At 42.7% G+C, this 23,273-nt stretch overlaps 1 protein-coding gene across 1 annotated transcript in view; it reads left to right on the top strand.

The window, feature by feature from the left end:
* Nucleotides 1–5,518: 5,518 nt before the first annotated feature.
* Nucleotides 5,519–23,273, top strand: part of LOC309529234 (calpain-8-like) — a 41,355-nt gene continuing 23,600 nt past the window's right edge. The window contains exons 1-9 of the mRNA XM_082217033.1: nt 5,519–5,829; nt 11,277–11,346; nt 12,278–12,396; nt 12,776–12,909; nt 14,934–15,102; nt 15,933–16,016; nt 17,318–17,403; nt 20,302–20,376; nt 21,399–21,559. Coding sequence (XP_082073159.1) covers nt 5,593–5,829; nt 11,277–11,346; nt 12,278–12,396; nt 12,776–12,909; nt 14,934–15,102; nt 15,933–16,016; nt 17,318–17,403; nt 20,302–20,376; nt 21,399–21,559 — 1,135 coding nt within the window. The 5' untranslated portion in view covers nt 5,519–5,592. The remainder of the gene's footprint in view (nt 5,830–11,276; nt 11,347–12,277; nt 12,397–12,775; nt 12,910–14,933; nt 15,103–15,932; nt 16,017–17,317; nt 17,404–20,301; nt 20,377–21,398; nt 21,560–23,273) is intronic.

Raw genomic sequence — 23,273 nt, 5'->3', positions numbered from 1 at the left:
CATTTTCCTCTCTGCCTTCTGCACTGCTTGGAGTGCTTTCGGGGGGAGCGAGGAGACAGGAAGATGCAAGCAGGTGATGGAGGGAGCCTGACCCACCTCATGACTTGAAAGGTTAAACTTGACAGTCATTAACTGAGCCTTAATTCCCCTGACAGCTCTTAATGAACATGAAAATTTCAATCCCTTGTCACAGATATATGACCAAGCAGATCATCCACCCTTGATTGGGAATTAATTATCTCTTTCAAGCACTCCCTGTTGCCTCTAGGTGGTGCTTGTGCATCAATTTTCGCTTTTAATTGTTACTATTAGCAACAGTCCTTGGGAATACAGGTCAGAAGCAGCGAAGCTAAGGATCACGTCACATATGAACATTGGGCTTGCACACAGATAAAACTCCATGTATGGGAAATTGTGTACACCACCACTTGTGAATAGAATTTTAAGTATATAACTTGCTACAAATAATGGCTAGGAGGCCACTGTGTGCATTTGAGAAGCATTGTGCCTTTAGAGGCCTTCCAAATAACAGCTTTCTTTCTCAAAATGAAATAACACAAAGAGAAAATTCAGTTAAAGACTCTTTTCTGAATGTATTGATCTAGGCAGGATGTTCTGACCTGTGTCTTTGGAAAGCAGGGCGAAATGAAAGCAAGGACTTAAACGAGAGCCTAGAGGAAAGTAAACACTGAGTGCCGGACTATGACTTGGATTCAAATCCCCACTCAGACATAAAGCTTTCTGGGTAATCTTGGATGATTCACTCTCTCAAGATGGGCCAGCCCAAGACATTTTGGCACCTGAGGTAAACCGCAAAGCGGCATCCCCACACACTATGGAAGAAGGAATGAGTGAAGATCGACACCAGGAACAAGCGTGGAACAAAGATCCACATCAGGAACAAGTATGGGTGGATTGAAGTGGAAATAAAAGACTGTTGTAGGGCAGAAAGGGGCCTGCTCTGAAACATGCTGAGAAGGTGCAGAGCCCAGAAGACCCCAGAGGGCAGCACCCGCCATTTCCTCCCTAGGGCTGGGAGGAGACCAGCAGTGCCTCCTATTTGCCAAGAGGCCACTGTAGAGGCAGCATTGTGGGCGCTGCTTGAAGAAGCAGCAACTTCTGGCCTCCAGGGAACTCACCACAGCTGTTGTAGCCACCGTTGTAGCCCTGTGAATTCTGCTGCCTGAGGTGCTTGCCTCACCTTGCCTCACAGGTGGGCCAGGTGCTCTCAAACTAACACCACAGGGTGGTTGTAAGGAGAAGGATGGAGGACCTTTGGCCCTCCAGATATTGTGGTTGGACTACAGTTCCCATCCTCTGGAGCGGATAGAAGTTGACGTCCAACAACGTACGGAGGGCCACAGTTTCCTCATCTCTGCTGCAATGTTAATCTTGGGTGGAGGGTATAGAGAGGAAACCTTGCACAATGCCCCAAGTTCCTTGGAAGACAGGCATGAAATAAATGACAAGGAAGGAGAGTAGGGGCATATAGGATGTAAACGGGATGTGCTTTTGTAGACAAGATTCTATCTTCTTCATCTGAAGCCTGAAACAAACTGAAAAGACAGCTGGTTAAGACATGTTGAGAGGTACCTTGGCTGATAAAGTATGTTGAAAAGATAAGATCTCTGCCATTCCAACCCACATGGAGGTGAAAAATGCCCCTCTTTCAGAAGCCTTTTTCTTTGGAAAGCAGCGCCTTGATGCAGTATTTACACTTCTTTACAGCCTCCGTTCTTACAGCCTGCTTAAACTTCATTGGAAATGACAAATCTCCCTGCTTTCCACCAGTAACAGGCCTGTGATTTGCAGAGGATTTGATCACTGTGCTCATGTTTTGAGCCTGTAGGTGTGGGGAGAGAAAATGAGCTTTTAATGGTGGGAAACTTCCCCATGAGATAAGAAAACACGACAAAATCCAATAAAGCTCACAGAGACTATAAAAGCAATATAAACAGCAAGGAGTGGGCGTATGGTTTGGAGTGGGTAGTCCGCTTAGGCAGTGCTCAGAGTAATAATGTCTTTGTGCTCATAATGACAGAAACCATAACAAATTGGGATTATTAGGACCCCTTCAGAGGTTATGGGAAACACATGGGGGGGGGGGGCAAACCAGCACTCAGTGCTCCTGGTTGCTGGTTATGCTCTGAGGAAACCTCTAATGCTGCAGTCCTACACCTCATGGATGTTGTTGAACTCCAGCTTCTGTTTGTTAGGATATTTCCATTCCACCTTAAAAGGGAGCAGGCTGTGAGTCACAGAGTCTGCGTATTTCCTGTTCACAGGATGTTTATGTTTTCTATTGCTTTTGTTTTCTCTCAGTGTCTGGAGACACTGACGCAGGCAGTCATGTCTTTCTTTGTTCTGATCAACGCTGAATAAAGCTTGTAAATAGTGCTCTCCTGAGTGCGACTTTTGCTGTGCATTATCTGCTGATAAGAGTGTGCATGAGCTCTGGAATGTGGCAAGATATTTTCTAGAAACTCATGTCACTAATTGCTGATACTGCGTGCCTACGGGAGATCGATAGATCGTCCGGCAGACGGCTTGGGGCCATGATGGACTTTTATCTCCCTGGCAGTATCCCAACACTGTTATCCTCAACCATTGGCCATGCTGCCTGGAGCTTATGGGAGCTAGGATTCCTCCAAACTGGTGTTTCATTTTTGCAGGTGCATTTAGTGGTGGTTTTATACTGGACTGTCCATTCACCACCATTTTATTAGTTGTTCTGCAATGCTTCCCCAATGTTACCACGTTATTACAAGGTGGGGGGGTATGTTTGTGGTAGAGTGCATCAAAAGCACAATATGTGTGCGCGCACGCACACACAAACACACAACATTTGTATTATGGAAAGTTACAGGATTTAAGCAGCAAACTACAGGTTATGCACTGATTGAAAATGAAGCAGCCTGTCTGCCCTGAAACTTTTACAGGCACAAACAGCATTGCAAGCTGGATTGTGTATACCATTGTGAGCACAAATCAGCATGCATGCACAATAAAAAGGATATCTGGAGGGGTCCTTGTTGTCCAACATTGGGTGGGTCACAGGTGTCCCATCTCTGCTGTACTCACCTTTGAGTAAGTCCCATTGAACTCAATGGAGTTAGCAGGCATGTATGGAATTAAGTAACTAAGATCCTTCCCCCAACCACCACCATCAACAAGGCCACCACAACATCTCCTTCTTGCAACTGCCACTTTCATCAGTTTCTGGGCTGCTCAAAGGGAGAGCAGGCTTTTCCCAGAAGGCTGCTTTGTCTACTGAAGGCCCCATGCATGCTTTTAAAGAAATCTGAACTTTTTTTTTTTTTAAAGGTAAAGGTCCATTTGCAATTGAGTGCCCATACCAAAGACCTTGTTTTGAGAGCACTTCCTTTGAAAACTGAGGTATGGGGCTTTGATAGTTCTATTGTTCTGCATGTTGTATAACTGGCAACGGTAGCAATTCAACAAATTGCAGGAAAACGCTAATTGTGTGAATCATTTCTCAAGAGCATTATAGGATCATAATGCCAAGGTTGACTGTCTGAGAATTCAATTTCACAGACTTATTTCCTGCTTTTAACTTCAATCGTTAAGTGTGTTTTCCGCACAACACAGGATTTAGTTGAAGGTGAGTCTGAACAAGGTACATTTGGGTGTTTCGACAAGAGACTCAATCACTGCAGGTTATTTGCTTCTCTCTGAGATGCAGTCCTGGAGATAAATACCCCAAATCTTTAGGAGTGGGAGAGATTGTTTCTGTGTCCATAAGGGCCAGGTGGAAAACTTCGACCAGGGTAGCCAACGTGGTGTCATCCAGATGCAGCTAGTCTTCAACTCCCAGCAGCTGTAGATCACAGATCTAAAAGGTGCTATGTTGACTATCCCTTAGATCTTCTCCTTTAGACAATGATCATCTAAAACCCGTAATGGTTTAGGTTATCCAAAGGACAGCCTTTATCCATGCCAGCCTACCAATATTTTGAGTTCAGCTCTGGTTGTGTACTGCCCACTAGTGTGATCAATTAGGTTGGCAAGTATGAATGACAGGGCCTTCTTAGCAGTGGCTCCACACGTGTAGAATTCTGTTCCAATTGAGGTATATGCAGCCTCATCACCACAGGCCTTCAGAGAGACTCTAAATACACATCTGTTTAGAACCACTTTTTTTTTAAAAAAAGAAGTTATTGTGTTGCTGATCTGAATTGGCGCTAAAATAGTTTTAACTATCTGATTTTATTCTACTATTTCGGATTCCCTGAATGGGTGGACAAACTACCCCAAAGGAGCATGATATGTCCCCCACCAGAGCTACTACCTCTCCCCTAACACCCCTAATGCCCCAAGGATGTGTCAGACGTGACTAAACCAGGTGAGGGTAGCCGATGGGACTCAAACGCTTGGAGGGTTAGGGACTTCCCCTGCATGCAAAGACAGGCTCTGGCGGATGAAGCCAGTGGTGGGCTGAATGGTAAAGAAGGTGGTTTCTGCACGTGCTGTAGAGGGAAGAAGAAGAAGAAGAAGAAGAAGAAGAGTTTGGATTTGATATCCCGCCTTTCACTCCCCTTCAGGAGTCTCAAAGCGGCCAACATTCTCCTTTCCCTTCCTCCCCCACAACAAACACTCTGTGAGGTGAGTGGGGCTGAGAGACTTCAGAGAAGTGTGACTAGCCCAAGGTCACCCAGCAGCTGCATGTGGAGGAGCGGGGAATCGAACCTGGTTCACCAGATTACGAGACTACTGCTCTTAACCACTACACCACACTGGCTCTCTAAGTGAGGGGCAGGTGGGGCTCATCAGCCTGGGAAGGTAGCCCATGATCTAGGAGAAGGAAAACTCTGATCCTAAACCTCTGCTGCTTTGCAGGATATTTTTGGGAGAATAGAAGGCTAAGGAGTAAACCCGACACAAATCCGGCATGGAGTCCCTAAGATGGTTGAATGGTGTCTTGTACGCCTCCTTCTAGCAACTCCTGGAGCTAAACTGGTGTGAAACATATTGCTCTGCTTTCTTTTGGACCACATCAGCAAGGCAGATGGGGGCAAGTCTTGTCATTTGGGCAGCCCATACACACTGCCCAGGCTTGCACCTTATTCTCCATGAATTGGTCTGATCTTCTTCTAAAACCATCCAGGTTTGCCGCCATAACTCCTTCGTTGAGTGAGAACATTCCATAGTTTAACTATGTACTTTGTGAAGGAGCACTTTCTATGGGCTGTCCTGAATCGTCCAGCAAACTTTACTCCCCTTCACCTTGTCTGGTTTGTTCCCCTACCTGCAAAAGTCTCGGTTCTCCTATACACATCTTACAATTCAACAGCTGACTAGAAAGCTAGTATCTGCTCCTCATACAATTGGAGGATACTGAATAAATGCTACAGCCACTGGAATATTCTCTTTCTCTGCCTTTCGCTTCCATCGTCCTGACCCTTTCCCTCTTACGTTGTGTACATATTTACCTTTGAATGTTTCCTCCTTCTTCGAGGGTGTTGCACGGCGTAATGTGCTTGCTCATTCCACCCTCACCTGGCCACACTTTCCACCTTGCATTTAGGCTTTAAGACCTGCTGTGTCCTTCTGCCTTGCACGGAGCCCAGAGCTATGGCAAATGTGGCGATTAAATTGGCCAGGGAGAAGGAAGCCCTGAAAGGTCTGGGATCCAACCAGAATGCCGTGAAATACTTGAAACAGGATTTTGAAGCTCTGAAGAGGCAGTGCTTACAGTCTGGCACTCTCTTCAAAGACGAGGAATTCCCCGCCTGCCCTTCTGTTCTTGGCTACAAGGATCTGGGGCCTTATTCAGCCAAAACTCAGGGCATTATCTGGAAACGACCTCCGGTAAGATTTTTACATTGTGTTCATAATCAATCCGGTTCAGATAACATTCCATTCATCCAAGTGTCCTCTTCAGACTCACAAGGATTGTAATAGTATGCAAAAAAGCAAAGGTACTGGCCTGTAAGAAGAAATCCAAATTATTAAATAGTAATTTTACTTTGAACCCTAGATAGAGTTTGTTTTAATGTTTCTCTAGTGGCCATCACCTTGATCTTGCAGATTTAAACAAGAATAGAAATGCTGAAGCTTCTTCTCCAATGGTTTGTCCTTTCGGGACTGATAAGGTTGTCAACCAGAGCATCTAAAATCAGGGATGCTTTTGGAGTGGCAATATCTGGATTAAGGGACATTTAACATATTGCATGGAAATATAGTGTGTGAAAATTAGAGCCATTTATTATGTTCTTGAGGTTGTGGTGGTCTGGAATAAGGGACATCTGGCAACATTCAGTGTTGAGAATGCCTGGAAATATATTCTTTGGGGATTTCCTTCTGCCAATTTCTGAGGTTTAAATAAGCTTAAACTTCACTGTGCTATTAGAGATACTGTTTCAAAGGCACATTGATGGCACATTAATTGTCAAAACGAAGAGGGAAAACCTTTCTGTGTCTGTATCATTTTTGCAGGTTTTTAGATGTAATTCCATCCTGCTCTGTTTCTGCATTAGTCTTCAAATCCTCTGAAAATACTGTTTAAATATGTATTTAATGCATTTTCCCCTCTTAAATTAGTATTTTCTCTCGAAATATTTATCCCCATTTTCTTTCAAAACATGTATTTAGACTGCAATCCTTTACCTATTTTATTGAGAGTAAGTCCCATTGAACTCAGTGAGGCATCTTTCTGAGTGGGCTTATCATCTTGTCCCGCTGATTTCTCCCACGCCATACATTAGCACTCAGAGCAAATGACAACCGGGGTTTTTTGTGTGGATTGCCATTTGTTAAAGAGCTGGTTTTCCCTGGGAAAGGAGTGGTGCGAGGGGGGAACAGCTCAGACCCGAACTTTCTAGGCACGGGACAAGCTTAAGTGTGGACATGCCCTGTATCACAACTGCTGAGAACTCCACCCCAACATTGGGAGGAATGCAAAATCTGGTGGACAGCAAAGTTCTGATCCCATTAGTCCACGAGCTGCAGATCAGGCCATTTTGTTTGTGCATTTGCAAGACCGCATACTATTCCTATTTCAAAGCCAAATTGCAAAATAAATGAAAGTAGCTTACAAAACCAAACTCTCTTTAATAATACCACAGTGGCTAAAGCTTAGCCTAGGGCTTGCCGATCGAAAGGTCGGCGGTTCGAATCCCCGCGGCGGGGTGCGCTCCCGCTGCTCGGTCCCAGCGCCTGCCCACCTAGCAGTTCGAAAGCACCCCCGGGGGCAAGTAGATAAATAGGTACCGCTTACCAGCGGGAAGGTAAACGGCGTTCCGTGTGCGGCTCTGGCTCGCCAGAGCAGCGTTGTCACGCTGGCCACGTGACCCGGAAGTGTCTCCGGACAGCGCTGGCCCCCGGCCAATAGATGTGAGATGGGCGCACAAACCCCAGAGTCTGTCAAGACTGGCCCGTTCGGGCAGGGGTACCTTTACCTTTACCTTTACCTCGGGTTACATATGCTTCAGGTTACATACACTTCAGGTTACATATGCTTCAGGTTACAGACTCCGCTAACGCAGAAATAGTGCTTCAGGTTAAGAACTTTGCTTCAGGATGAGAACAGAAATCGTGCTCTAGCGGCATGGCAGCAGCAGGAGGCCCCATTAGCTAAAGTGGTGCTTCAGGTTAAGAACAGTTTCAGGTTAAGTACAGACCTCCGGAACGAATTAAGTACTTAACCTGAAGTACCACTGTAGTTACTTTTTTTTTTTTTGCCAAGTACATCCCCCCCCAATGTTCTTTTCAATTGCTTTCCTTTGACTTCAATTTCATTGTCTTTTCCTTCTCTTGACTCTCTTGCACAGTTTCATAGATCACATAAACAAAGGAAGCTGCCTTTTACTGAGTCAGACCATTGGTCCATCTCGCTCAGTATATACTAACTGGCAGTACTACATTTCAGATGAAGGAGAGTCACTGTTCTTCCTGGACCAATGCTGAGAATTGGGCCTGGGAACTTTTGCATGCAAAGCCATTCCTAAACTTCTCTTTCGTTTTGGAAGCATTTTCAGATAGTGCAGAGGTCTCTTGTCAACAGCAGGGTGGATGGAATGGGTCTTCAGTTGCCTTCATAAAGTTTACTGTTCAGTGAAATTGCATATGCAGTTTTTACTACATTTTTTAATGAAACAATCAAGGAACAAACACCTCCTTAGAAAGGCTTTTATTCTCCAGGCACTTAAGAAAGATTTGAATGCAATGTGAACGAAGAACAGAACAATAAAAACATGTGACTGTTTCTCAGGAAAGCAGTTGCAGCTTATTTTCAGTATGGTTGTGTGCCTCCCCAATCTCTGAGCTGTATGGGGTTCCAAGCATTTATCCAGGCTTCGTGATTCTTTCTGGAAATGAGGCACAGTGGAAATGAGGGCATCTTTGTGATACATAGGCTATTTACACGTATATACAACCTGAGCCTACGACTGAGGGGTTCATGACATGAACACTCTAAGATGGTCTTGTTTTTCTCATGGCTGCAGCCTTGCAGATGATGCTGACCACTGGGCTGTTATCAGCATAATCAGTATTCTAATGCTGGTTCTTACTGTGTTATGTTGTATTTTAACTACTGTTGTTCTTAACTGCTTTGTTCTTACTACTTTGTATTTTATAACGATGTTGGTATTTTTTATTAAATTGCAAGCTGCCTTGAATCCCAACTTGGGATATAAATACATTAAAAGAAACGGGAAAAAATTGTAAAAACAATTAAAGATATCTCAAAGCAGCTACAGATTTTTTTTTTTTTTAAACCCACATTCTTTCACCCAGCAATCTTGGGTACCATATGAATAGTATAAAGCAATGCTGATATTTTAACAATTCTGGGTGGTATTATGATTATTATTACTGTATTGGCCCAAATATAAGCCGCACCCACAAATAAGCCACACCTTTAAAATTTGGCGGCTTGGGGGAGGCTTGGGAGCCGCAGATGGGATTGCCCCACAATTCTGGGTTGCTCTTTGGGGCAGGGGAGCCGCACCGCTTTGCCAGTGGCCTCCCTCCCCTTTACCCCTTTGTTCTGGCTGCTTGGGGGAGATTTGGGAGCAGTGGGTGGGCTGGGCGTCGTTGCCCCGTGCTTCCGGGCTGCTTCCTGGGGGTAGGGAGCCGCACCGCTTTGCCGGTGGCGTAAGGTCACGAATATAAGCCACACTTTAACTTTTCATGATTTGAATTTGGAAAAAAGAACTGCAGCTTATATTCGGGCCAATACAGTGGTACCTCAGGTTTCATACGCTTCAGGTTACAGACGCTTCAGGTTACAGACTCCGCTAACCCAGAAATATTACCTCAGGTTAAGAACTTTACCTCAGGATGAGAACAGAAATTGCGGCATGGCGGCAGCGGGAGACCCCATTAGCTAAAGTGGTGCTTCAGTTTAAGAACAGTTTCAGGTCTTAACCGTTCTTAAACGGACCTTCGGAACAAATTAAGTTCTTAACCCGAAGCACCACTGTACAGTATTATTAAATTTTATGTACCACCCTTCATCCGAAGATCACAGGCTGATTTACAGCATAAAGATACAAAATGAAAACACAAAATACCTCTCATAATAACAGCAACTCATCTCAAGATCTGATAGTGTGACTCAGAGAGTCTTCCAGTTACAGCTACATGGGAAATGAAAACTTCTCTCTCAAAAGCTGTGACACCTTGGCTTCTCCCCATTCCCAGAACAATCTACCACCTGCCGTCTTTCACCTACATTTAGAACAGCATGCCATATGCCTGGATCAAGAGCAGGATTCTTTCTTTTCCTTTTAACAAACTCCTTTGGAGTGTCTGTGTGGATTTGACAGGAACTTCAACAGGCTGTTTGTGTTTGATTTTAGACCTGCTGCTTTATATCCGCTCCTAAACATTTAGGTTTTTATGCAGCTTTTAGTGGTGCTGTTGGTAGTTTGTTCAGTGGATTGCATTTTTATCGATTGTTTTGTGTTTTTAATTTTGTACATTGCTTCAAACTATTCCAGAAAAGAGAATACAGTGGTACCTTGGGTTAAGTACTTAATTCGTTCTGGAGGTCCGTTCTTAACATGAAACTGTTCTTAACCTGAAGCACCACTTTAGCTAATGGGGCCTCCTGCTGTTGCCATGCCACAATTTCTGTTCTCATCCTGAAGCAAAGTTCTTAACCCGAGGTACTATTTCTGGGTTAGCGGAGTCTGTAACCTGAAGCGTCTGTACCCTGAAGCGTCTGTAACCCGAAGTACCACTGTAGTGCTGGTGACAGTCTTGGGAGCAAGGACCTTCAGAATTGTAGTGCAGAGAAATAGTTCAATTTGGATATCATTCTTAGAAAGAAATATGTTCATGAGCCCTTTGTTTCTTAGAAAGTAAAATAATGAGAACTTACGCACCTGCCTACAATTATGTGAACCATTATGCTAAATAGACAAAGAATGCAAGCTTATGCATGTTTCCTCAAATGTAATACCCACTGTGTACAGTGGAGCTGACTCCTAGGTAAGTATGCATAGAATTGCAATTTTAAAAATGTGTGCTGACTATTTTTTTTAACCTCAGCAAATCAACCAGAGCTTAATTTTTCAATTATCTTGATGTTTTAAGCGGTGTCATCAATGATGCTCTGGTCTTTTTGTTAGAGTGGCTCAGCTGATTTCCTGATCTAGAACTTACGTAGCAATAAATGAGCTTTCCACCCCAATAATGAATCTGAAAGCATTACTGCGGAACAGTCTTAAAACTAGTTACAATTAAATATTACAAAGTAACAAAGTAACACATTGCACTCAAGTAGCAATCAATGCAGTTCAGTCTAAGAACTTCTGTCTTTGAATCCAGATTCCATTAGGTTGGAAGCTCCTTCTCCCAACCAACATGCTATAGAAGCCAACCTCTAGGGGCTGTGGGGATTTCAGCACCCACAATAAAACATTTGAGGGGGCCAGGCCCCCACAAAGTTGATGTGCATTCCCATTCAAATAGTGTGTGTGTCATGTGATCGCTTATGCAGGGCGGGGCTTACCAGGGACCCCACAATATTTTATTCCAGTTGGTACCCCTGCAACACGCTGATTAGGTAGGTTCACATTTAAATGCAAAACCGGAATTGAATTTCTCCCCCAATCTTAGCAGAGGTTATTGCGATAATCATTTAGTGCATTTGAGCAGCACTGAATTTATAGGAAGAGCTCAGTTTTAGTGGAAATCTGCAGGTGACGAAGATGCTAAAACATCACAGGTTAGGAATCATCTTTGATACAGGATTTTGAGAAATGGTATGCATGCAAATGTAATATTTAATTCATTTTTGTTTTCAGGAGCTAGTCCCCAACCCTCAGTTCATTGTGGGAGGAGCCACTCGTACAGATATTTGTCAAGGGGAACTGGGTAAGTTAACTGAATAGCACTCCCTCTCGCGGTCGTCTGGGGTGTTTGGGGAAGGAGGGAACCATCACAAACACCAAACCATACATGTTTTAATTAGATGTACAAAGGTGAGTGCAAAGAAGAAACTCTAGATAAGTTAAGCAAATAAATATTAAAGAAACAATATGAATCCAGGATGTAAAACATGTCACTTGAACCCGAACTTTATTGCTTGTTTTGCACATGCCCCCCCCCCCAATGACTAGTCTAGGAAGCTGAGGCAGGTTTCACCCTCATTTTCATCTTCTGTGTCAGGTTTCTTTTTTCATTCATTTAAAACTAGCACGCCCTGTCTAATTTAGAGGAATAAGAGACAGGCTGTCTCTAAGGGTTTCTTTCATTAAACTTTGTCTCTTTGTCAATAACAAAAATTAGTGGAAATATCAGCCTGGCAAGTCTCAAGAGAACTTGAAAGACTCAGGATGCTTTCCATATATTGTACAAACAACCTGCTTTTTATTATAATAATAATAATAAAAAGCAGAACACACAAGGAAAAGAAAAGCTTAGCCTTAAAAGCTTTGCCTTAAATGCAGAATCACATCCATAATCTTTCAGGATAACATGGTTTAAAGTGGATCTTCAAAGGCTGTTTGCCTCTGTACACATAGGTTAATACTCCTGCTAAAGCTTTCAGATGACAAGGGCCCTTTTAAAAAACATTTTTTACAGCGCATGGCATTTAAAATAAGTTTAAATTTCTATATCCTTGCCACATGTACTTGTTGAATGCCTTAAAGTGTAACAAATCAGCAAGCCCATTTGAAACGCAGGGCAAGTTCCTTATGGCGGTGACAGAAATGAGACGTTTCCATAATTTGACAGCAATGAAAACATTAATAGGTTCATATGCTACAATGTCCAATTCCCCCATTGAATCTGATTCTTCCAGGAGACTGCTGGCTTTTGGCAGCTATTGCATCTCTCACATTGGATCAAGAAATTTTAAGCCGAGTTGTTCCCAAAGACCAGAGCTTCCAAAAGAACTACGCTGGGATTTTTCACTTCCAGGTATCTCTTCCATATTATTTATAGAGTAGGAGGCACTTAAGCAAAAGTAGTCAACAATGTCAAACCAGGATCATGTCCTGGAAAAGGCAGAAGGACTTATCCCATCATGTGTTTGCATACTTTTCTGTGTGTATAGTATAGGCAAGATATAAACCAAGCAGAAACTGTTTCTTCTCTCCAACCTCAGCCAGATATTCCAGCTCTCTATATGACTTCACTCAGCAAACTTAAAAGTTATTTGTACATGAAAAGATAAAGCATTGTGTAAAAAATGGTTAGCTATGCCTCATGATTTTATATGTTGAATCCAACTTGAAGTGCCTTTGATGGCCTGATATTCAATACGTGAGCTTTCCCTCTCCCCCCCCTTTTTTGTCAGTTCTGGCAGTACGGAGAGTGGGTGGACGTTGTTGTGGATGACCGGCTCCCCACCAAAAATGGGCAGCTCCTTTTCCTGCACTCTGAAGAAGGCAGTGAGTTCTGGAGTGCCCTGTTGGAGAAGGCCTATGCCAAGTAAGCAAATGATTCTTAGATTTTGCTCAATGGAGGCAGCTGTCGTGAGGCCTATCAGTCAAAGTCTACCTTCTGCACAGTGCCTAATGCTACCAGTGAATATAGGGCTGTAGCCAACAGTGTTGTTTAGTTGATGGTAAGGTTTTCATTACTTGAATGTCATTTGTCATTTTGCATTTCTTAGTGCAGAAAGTATTTGATGTGTAGAGATCTTTCCTATTCTAATTAATTCAAGATGGTTCCGGAAGCTTCTCTGTGTGAAAGGAACTAGCAGAAAGGTTAATGATGTTTGGGTTACCATTATACCTTCAGAGAAGCTGAGTACAGCTGGCTTAAACTGCTTCTGTTATCTCTTCTGGCTAGGTCATGCTGACTATAATAAAAGGCCAGAGGAGTCTGGGTTTCACTTTCACTTGCTATCTCTCTTCCTTCTGGTGTGGTGTTCTGTACATAGCGTTAAGGTTTAGTCTTATTATAAGTTATTGTAAGTTTAAATTAAGTCTGCTGGAACTGGATTTCTTTTTTTAAAAAAATAATATTTATTAAAAGTTTCAGAATTACAGAAAAGAAGAAAAAATAGAAAACAACACTACAATACATAAAAAACAAAAAACAAAAACCCACAAAGCATAAAAACCAATACAACAATACAGCAAAAAGAAGAAAAAAACAACCACAAATCCCATATTACGTATCTTTAACTTCCATTTGCTTGTTTCATTGACCTCCTCACACCTCCCTTTTTGTAATCTAGTTTAATTAGTTATTTCAGCAAATTCTTTCCATCTTTCTCAATTTTTATTGAATAATTTATCTTAACAATTTAACCTATTAACTCAACAAATCCTTTCCATCTTTCCCCATATTCTGTTATTCAAATTGCCTTGATTTATTTAACCTTATCTTACCGTAAAATACCTTAGAGCTTAAAACTTAATACTCAATTATACATGACTCCTTATATCATTTCTACTAAAACCATATAGTTTCATTCCAACATTTTCCCTAATATTCATTAATTTTAGGCTAATTCCCTAAATAAAAAATTTTCTTTATAAATTTTCTTCCAATCTTCATCCAACGTCTCTTCTTCCTGGTCTCGGGTCATGTCAGTCCTTACTGTCCATTCCATCTAGTCCATCAACCTGGTAATCTTATGTCCGAGGCTCTTAAGTCTCTTCCATGTCCCTTCTTCTTCTTCTTGTTTTTACCTGCACTTTTCCTTGTCTTTTGTTGGTCTCTGGAACTGGATTTCTTATGGACAGTGCCAATCCTGAACGTGTTGGATTTGTGACCATTATGCTCATTTGCCTTCAGTAGCTCTGCTGGATGAAATACAACTGCCTCTGGTCTATTTTTGGGGTGTCCTGCAAAATGTTTAAGCTTTTACTCTGCTAACTATACATTGGAACCTGCTCTGGATCAATATTGAGTAGAATTCCACGACATTGTATAGGTAGGGAAGCTATTTCTATTCCCCATCCCTCTGCAATCCCTGTGTCCCTTCACTCCCTGCGGCAGATTTAGGGAGTGTGGTGGGAGGCAGAGAAATTGTCTTATTTAATCTGTATGATGTGTGCATGTGTGGAGATTGCCCTCATGCTTTTTTCTGCACTGTAGGCTAGTAATTGACAAGGCTGATAGTTTTGGCTTCTTTTAGGTTCTCATTCTTCCAGTCCTTAATGCAGTTTGCAGTTTGCTTCATTTCCACATACATTGCAAGTTTGTTGCTGTTGTTTTTGACCCAGTTTGCATGAAAATTTCCAAACACATTTCTCCTAATATACACAAAATTTGCCTAGGATATGGGTTTTTGCAATGAATGTTCATCTAATAGAATTCATTTTTGCGTGGTTATCTCCTTTCATGTACACATTTTTTTTGCACATTTCCCCACTAATATGCACATTCTTGAACACATATTTTTATTGGAGAGCCGCATTTCAAAATTTAGAGAAGTGCAAAGTTTCAAAAACACTTAGAGAAGTGTGGATAGACAAATTTCTTCACCATCCATACTGCAGGCTGAATGGCTCGTATGAGGCTCTTGCTGGAGGATCTACTGTAGAAGGTTTTGAAGATTTCACTGGTGGCATCTCTGAATCATATGATCTGAGAAAAGCTCCATCCGACCTGTATCAAATCATCCAGAAGGCCCTGCAAGCCGGTTCACTGCTGGGTTGCTCCATTGATGTGAGTTACTGGCATCATCATCATCATTGTTTTTCTGTGCTCCAACCTATGCTGTAATGAAACGACAGAACGCTAGCAGCAGATATTTGTGTTAGGAAGATCTGCATGAACTTGAACAGCAATTGTCCCACTTTAGGGAAGCAGCATCGAGTCCTACAGCTAGAAAAATGCACTTGGTGTTTTGACAAAGGTTGCATCCACACTTGGTCTTTAGTCAGGGGTTTGGAAAACAAGTCTCATGAGGAGAGAATGTTTAGCATGCAGATGACTGATGGGTTCACATAGAAGAGGACAAAGACTTGTTCTCACTGTTCCTGGGGCTGGTGAGGGGGCAGCAGTCAGGACTAGAGCTAAAGAGTTTAAGTTATAGGATGGTAGAGCCTGGCTGAATATGAGAAGAAATCTATTGATGGAAATAGAAGTTATCTAAAGGGGCAGTGGGTTTTCCCTCGCTGGAGGCATTCAAGCAAAGGCCAGACAGGCATCTGTTGTAGATGCTCCAGCATGTACATTTGATTTCCTGCACTGAGCAGGAAGTGGGACTAGATAGCCTACAAGCCCCCTTACAACTCTATGATTCAGAAGGAGCTCCAGGTGGCGTCAGTGTGCTAGCTTCCTGGCTGGTATTGCTTACTGGGAAAGGCAAATGCACTAGTGGGGGCAGGTGTGTTTGCACTGTGCAAACTTCCACAGCTCCTTGCCCCTCCTGGTAAGCATAAGACAACCACCTCCTGGGAAGTTAGCAAAGTAGCTCTGCCCCACCCTAGCGAATCACTTCTAGGATTTTAAAGCAATGTGTTGTGTTTTTACAATAATTTTATACGCCCTAGATAACCAGTGCAGCTGAAACAGAAGCAATCACCAGTCTGAAGCTGGTCAAAGGTCATGCTTACTCTGTTACTGGAGCGGAAGAGGTAAAAATATAGTGTCTGTATGCGTGTCTGGCTCTGTGTGTGAGCTTTAACAAACTGAACTGCCATGAAATTAATACTGTTGCACAGCTCCCCAAGTGTCTGAGCAGTGCAAGGTTCCAGGGTATTTGTTTCCTTTTGGAAAATGAGGCACAGTGGAGACTGAGGTATTTTTATGATATATGGTTTATTTACACATATATACAACCTGAGTCTGTGATGAAGGAGTTCACTCCAAGAGGTCTTGCTCCTTCCACAGATCCAAACAGACACCAGCTATGGCTCTCTGCCTGCCTGCAGCTTTTCTCCATCTTCTGGCTCATATAACTCCTCACTCTAACCTCTCTAAGCTCTGGGCTTATCTTCTAACTAACTCTGAGTGGAGTCTTAATTGCTCCATCCCCCAGGCTATAACCTCATGAGGAATTTAGCTTTGCTTAATTAGCTTTCAACACTTGTTGATTCCAGGGGATTAGCATTGTCTAGCACACAGCTGAAGCCACACACAGATTGGGCTTAATCTGGCACCCAAATCTTAACATTCCAATAACTGATTAATTCTAACCTTTTGTTGATCTGGAGGTTATAGTGGTCTGGCCCTCACAAACTCCTAACAACACTAAATGGCACAAGTAGTTTGTGAAAGTGCACTCCTTTTAACCCTCTCTCTAAAAACTTACAGCACACTTTAAGACTGAAGTTTGCAAAGCGGTTTCAAAAACAGAACATAACAATAAAACCCATAACTTATCAGTAGAAATGCAATGAAGGAGAAAAACCAGCATTTTAGAGCTGATGTTTTGGACAAAAGTTCCGTCCACCCATTGGATGAGCTGGTTACATTTAAGAACAGCCGGTTAATGGAACAGGTTTCTGGGGACTGTGTGGAAGTCCCTGGAGGTTTTTCAGAAAATTTGTGTTCGGGGAAAACTTGCTGTTTCAGGGATTGTACAACGTGTCCCATAAAATCCAATTCACGAGCCCTTGAGTTTTGTGGTAGCACTAAGAAACTTGCCATAGGCTGCGGCTTTTGCTCACATTGCTTTTGTTCTTAATGAATTTATTTATTTATTATATTTATATACCACATAGTTTTCCTCCCCCTTCCAATTTTATCCTAACAACCCTGTGTGAGGTAGGTGAGGCAGAGACATGGTGACTGGCCCAAGGTCCCCTGTGAGCTTCATGGCTGAGTGGGGATTTTAACCTTTGTCTCTAAGGTCCGACACTCTAACCATTACACCACACTGGCTCTCCCAGGGGATTATAAAGTCCTGATGTTCTGTTTGTGGTGCTTCCCACAGGTTAACTACCGCAGCCGTCCGGTGAAATTAGTCAGGTTGAGAAATCCATGGGGCGAAGTGGAGTGGACTGGGGCCTGGAGTGATAAGTATGTTATTATCAGTATATATCAGTATTCACTGTTGCTATCAGTACGCAAATGATATGCAGTTGATTCTGTTTCCCCCATTTGCATTATGCATCCTTTGCAATGAATGGGGTAAAATAATGTAAATACAATGTTACTTGTCTAATTTTGCCACAGCGGACAGTGAGATGAATAATGTATTTTGGGGCAGAAGATGAACTGCAGCAGAATGGAAACAGCGCCGGTTGAGACAAACACAGGATGGGTTGGAAAGCAATGCTTTCTTACATCCTTAGGCCTGGGTCATGTTCAGATTGTCACACCCCCACCCCACACCCAGTGCTTGTATAGTAACTCCTGAAATGCCATTTATTCATCTGCATTAGTGATGGGGAATCTGTGGCTGTCCAGATCTTGTTGGATTCAAACCCCCATCAGTCCCAGAAATCATGGCTAGTTCTCCTAGATGATAGGAGTTTGGGTCTGGTGTGCCACAAGTTCCCTATCCTTTATTTATTTATTTTTTTGAATATGTATCCCACCCTTCTCCAAGGAGTTCAGGAGATTATCCTATGTTAGTTCCATAGCAGCTCCATGAGGTAAATTAGAATGAGATATGGTGGTTGATCCAAAGTCACTGAGAGGGCTTCAAGGCAGGGATTTGAACCCAAGTCTCCTTAGCAAAATTACCACACACTAGCTGAATTCTGCCTTCCACCTGTAAGATTCACACATTCTATAAGCATTTGTAGTATGGGCATCTGACTGGGAAGATGTTCGTGTTGATTTTTTGAACGTTGCCCTGGAAATGAGATGGAAAAAAAGGAGCCATCAATCTCTTTTACATTGTCACTGGCTCTGCCGTATAACATATGAAGTTCCTCTAAAATTACATCTGGCAAAGTTAATATATCAAATGATAGCCGAAAGGAAGAAAGTAATATTAATAAGTTAGGAGGGCTATCTATTAACTCACACCCATGGCTTTTCATGCCTGGATAGTAGAGCAGAAACATATAGGAAAAAGAGTATTTCTAAGAGGATTCTTAAGCCCGGCTGAACATGGGGCTGAGCTAGACACAATGGCTAACTGCACCTTTGCATTTTACGCACATACTGAAATAAATGTAAGCACCAGGTAAAGGGTGGGAGCTGATAATTATCAGGATTATTGGAAGAGTTTAACCCTTGCAGTGATCCCAATGAAATTGCTCCCCTGGAGCCACTTGTGTTGAGAGGTCACCCTATTTTGTATTCTAAAAAATCTGCACATTAAATGCAGTTCTATACATGTGCAATTATATATATGTATACTCAGAAGTTAGCCCCATTGAATTCAATAGGGCTTTCTTCCTGGTAGGCATATACAGTATAGGATTGCACTCTTAACACCACATGCTTATTTATTTGAATGACTGATTGATTGATTTGTATACTGCTCTTTCTCCCATCATCCATCGTTACAAAATATTTCATACCACTATTAAAAATCTAAACACAAATTTCCATCTGTTGGGTCCCTGGGGACTTAACTCCCAAAGGCCTGGGCAGATCAATAGGTCTTTAACTGGCATCTAAATGCCAGCAGTGAGCAGGAGAAGACTTATTTCCTCAGGGAGAGAGTTCCAGAGGTCAGCTCACCTGGCAAAGAAACAGTTTCTACTCTGAAACAGAATTAACTGTACGTTAAACCATCTCTGGAAGTTTATTTTTATTATTTACAGAAATTTAAAATGTTTTCATTTGAGAGGCATGTGATCAGGATCTCCCTAGAGCAGTGGAGATTCCAAGAATATTTCTTTTCAGCAGAGCGTTCCTTGTATCCCCAGAGTAAATAAGGAATTGTTTCTGCTTTATCCCCAACTCCAGATTTAATTTACTACTGTATCTCATGAATAATGCCATATCAGTAGATAAATAATCATATAAAAAACAGCCAAACAGCAGGCACATAAACAAGGATTAGATTTCAGGTATTAAACTCACATCAAAAAGGGCTCAGTTTTAAAAATAAATCGTACAATAAAAATGATTTAAGTTGGAAATTATAAAACGTTTAACACTTCTTTTTTATCACTTTATGTGACTTTTAATCCAGCAGCGTGGAACCTGTGGTTCTCTAGATGTTGTGAGATTCTAACTCCCATCAGCTCCAGCCAGCATGGTCGATGGCGAGGACAGATTGGAGTTGTAGCCAGTACTTTTTTCCTGGCAGTCTTCTTTCTTCTTTGGCGATCACTCGTAGCCGAGTAAGATTGTCTTCCGTAAACACGGTTTTAACAGTGAGTCTGTAAGTAACTGTGAAGGCCGATTCTGCATCCATACGTGCTTCCACAGTGGGGACATAGGTTTCCGGGCAGGAGTTGATCACGGTGAGGGTTTGCCAAACATGCCTTCCTCTTAGCATGTTTCTCCCTTTCGTCCTGAGTTCGAGTGCCTTCAAAGCCCATGACACCTTTGGTAAAAGCTGTTCTCCACTTGGAGCGCTCTCAGGCCAGTGTTTCCCAGTTGTCGGTATTTATACTACATTTTATTTAGATTTGCCTTGAGAGAGTCTTTAAACCTCTTTTGTTGACCACCAGCATTACACTCTCCATTTTCTGGAAGTACTCACTGGTACGCAGTACTGGCACCCCCCCCGCAGCTGTGAAGGGCCCCATCCAGCCTTCCCATGGCTACAACGGACCCTGTCAGCCTTCTCGCAGCCGTGGCAGCCCTCCCAGCCTCCTCTGGTTGTGTGACATCATGCGTACGCACCCCTGTCTCCGAGTAGGGCAGAACCCAGCGCCTGTAGTGGTGGCACCCTTGAGGTCCTTCAGGGCTCAGAGATAGGACTGCGTTCATACACATATGCAACTATTTCATGCTTAATTTGTAGTGGCAAAATGTTTGGTTTGTAATGCTCTCCTATTCCTGCAGTGCTCCACAATGGAATTATATTGACCCGAAGCAGAAAGCAGCTCTGGATAAGCAGGCAGATGATGGTGAATTTTGGTAAGAACCTTTCAATCAATAGCAGAATGTAGATAAACATGCTGCAGTGCGAGGGTGACACTAGATGTGATGTTAAATGCATCACTTGTGCTGTGTCATTTGCCTTCTAATTGCTAACAGCAGATGAAGGAAGGCCAGATTTTTGTCAGGACTGTGGCACATAAGGAGAGAGGTTTTCATGTTTCCCCTCCTCACATGGTCCTGATGAAAATCTCCCCCTTGCAATAATAATTTATAATAATAATAATAATTTATTATTTATACCCTGCCCATCTGGCTGGGCTTCCCCAGCCACTCTGGGCGGCTTCCAACAAAATATTAAAATACCGTAATACATCAATGATGCCTTGTGGCGACAATTGGCTAATAGCAGTTGTGGTGGTGAAGATTTTTGTTGGACTTGCATCGGGGGGGGGGGGGGGAAATGGGATGAACACCCACAACACACTCCTGGCAAACAACCTCATAGGAGCATAAGAAGCTGAGTCAGACAACTGCAGCTTAGTGGTAAGATAAAAACACTCTGCATGTGTTCAGAGACTGCTATGCAACATCTTCCTTCACTGGCAGCAGAAATATATGTGTGGAGTAGACCAGGCTATTAGGCTGCTGTTCTTTACAGTCATTTTGCAGTGCAGTTGGCTCTTCTCTGTCATGACAACTGTTGGTAAGAGAGGGATTTTTATCATTTATTGCCCTGAGATCCCCAGCAACTTGGACCTGGCCCTTGAAATGTAATGTGGGAAGCAGTTCCCAGTGTTGGAATGGCAAGTCCTAGACTCTAATTTGGTATGAGCTAAGGATAGCATGACTGACTGGACACAAGAAGACTAATCACTGAGAATTTGTAGGCCTTCCATTATTGATGGGGATTCCTAGAAGTTTCAGAGCTTTGTAACGCCAAATAATTCCCTTGTGCTATTGCTGCCTGCTGTCTCGGTAGAAGATAAATCAATGGCAAGTGGATAATGGCTTTGTTCCAGACTCACTAAGCACTCTCGTATGCTCTGCTCCTATGGCAGGATGTCCTTCTCAGATTTTCAAAGGAACTTCACAAGGCTTGAGATATGCAACTTGACTCCTGACACCCTGACAAGCAACCATGTTCACAAATGGGGTATGACTTTGTTCAACGGAAACTGGAGACGGGGCTCCACAGCCGGTGGGTGCCAAAATTACCCAGGTAATGTCACCATGGAGAAGCCAATCACTAGCCATAGCTATTGTTGACAGGGGAAGCTTTTGTACTGGAGGACTGCCTGTAAAATATTTCAGTGGTCTCACTATTTGAGCCAATGGGGGCAATTGTAGATCAGGCTCTTTCCCAAGTGCCTGTTGGGAAAACTCGTTCAGTTTGCAACTTAAGAGTTATTTCTGTTGTCAGTGAGTCAGCTAACCGAGGTGACGGTGGTGGTGGAGGTGTCACGTAGCAACCAGGCAGATTGGCATGATCTCTAGTGAGGTAGCACCTGCTGTGTAGTTCTGAGGGAGTTTTCCTCTGTATGTTTAGTTGTATGTCTCCCTGCTATGTTCAAGGCCTGATGGGAGAAAGACAAAAGCTCTCTGATCTTGTCTTCTCAAATTATACACTGTTTTCATTCAGTTTCCCTCAGCAAAATGCTATCAGGGTTTCTTGCATTGTGGCGGATATTGGTTAGATTCAAACCGAGCTGTGATGCATGATGCGCACATTTCCATCTGGTCAAAGTACAAGATGTGGGACATTGCTGTTGTGCTGTCCTACATCCTGTGGCAGTGCTGCTGTTTGTGAAGATTGGGATGGAGCATGGCAGAGCATCTGCAAGGGTGGGGGCTGCACCCAGGTGGAGGCAGGCACACCTATACCTGCCACTGCTGACTTGCTGCTCCCCATTGCTCACTGCTGCTCTGCTCCACTCCATCCTAGTCCTGCTGAGAACAAATATTGCTGCTGCTGTGAAAACAGCACGGCAGGAACATCAAAATTCAAGTGTTAAACTCTACTTTGCAGTGTTCATGTTAGTATTTTTATTGCTTTTCATTTTTGTTTTCATACATTACTGGTGTGTGTGTGTGTGTTTAAGTTCTAGTTATACATCTCATTCATTTTTCAGTATGGCACTGAAACTATGATAAAAAGGACCAAACTGCAGTGTTTACCATAAAATTGCATATATTAATAGTCTAGAAATAACTGTTTTGTTTTTATGTGTCGAATGCTAAATTAATTCCTAAACCCATTGCTGTTTGGGGCTCCAGCCTGAATATGTAATTAAAACGAATAGCAATATGGCGTGCGTTAATTAAGCATTTAAAAAAATGTCTTCAAGTGGGAAAACATTTTTCTGCAGAATTAAAAAAACACATGATTTTACTTGTAAGAGCCATTCCTTGGTAGGTTCAGTGCTGTAATCTGGGTATAATAATGAAAGCATTCAAACTCAAACATTACAGATCACGAACAGTTGTTTGAATAGAAGCGATGCCACAGTTCACTGTGGGCTAGTGTCAGTGGAATGCCGCTTTGAAATGGTTTGGGAAAGAGCTGAAGAGAAGAGAAAAATATCAGTATGTTATAAAATCTCTTTTAACTGGGAAATTAATGGCTTCAGACGTAGTCAGACACCAACCATAACACAAACATGCCATAGTGGGCCTTAGGATCACCTCTCCCCCTCTTCACATTATTTTGAAGCTGCTTTTTCTCCTTTCTTTTTTGGTAACAAAACACCTTTTTCTGTTTTGTCTAAATGCAGGGAATGATTTGTGCAGACCATAGTTAAGAAACTGGGATACCCTGGTTTGATACCCTGTTTCGTTACCTAACAATGGTTTGCACAAACCACAATCTTCTCCATGTGGACAAGACAGGAAACAGGTTTGTTTTAAATTGTGAGTGAAGGTTTCACCTTTCTTCC

This window comes from Podarcis vaucheri (assembly GCF_965113315.1).
Source record: "Podarcis vaucheri genome assembly, chromosome: 3".
Classification (NCBI taxonomy): Eukaryota; Metazoa; Chordata; class Lepidosauria; order Squamata; family Lacertidae; genus Podarcis; species Podarcis vaucheri.
This window is presented reverse-complemented; position numbering and strand designations above follow the sequence as displayed.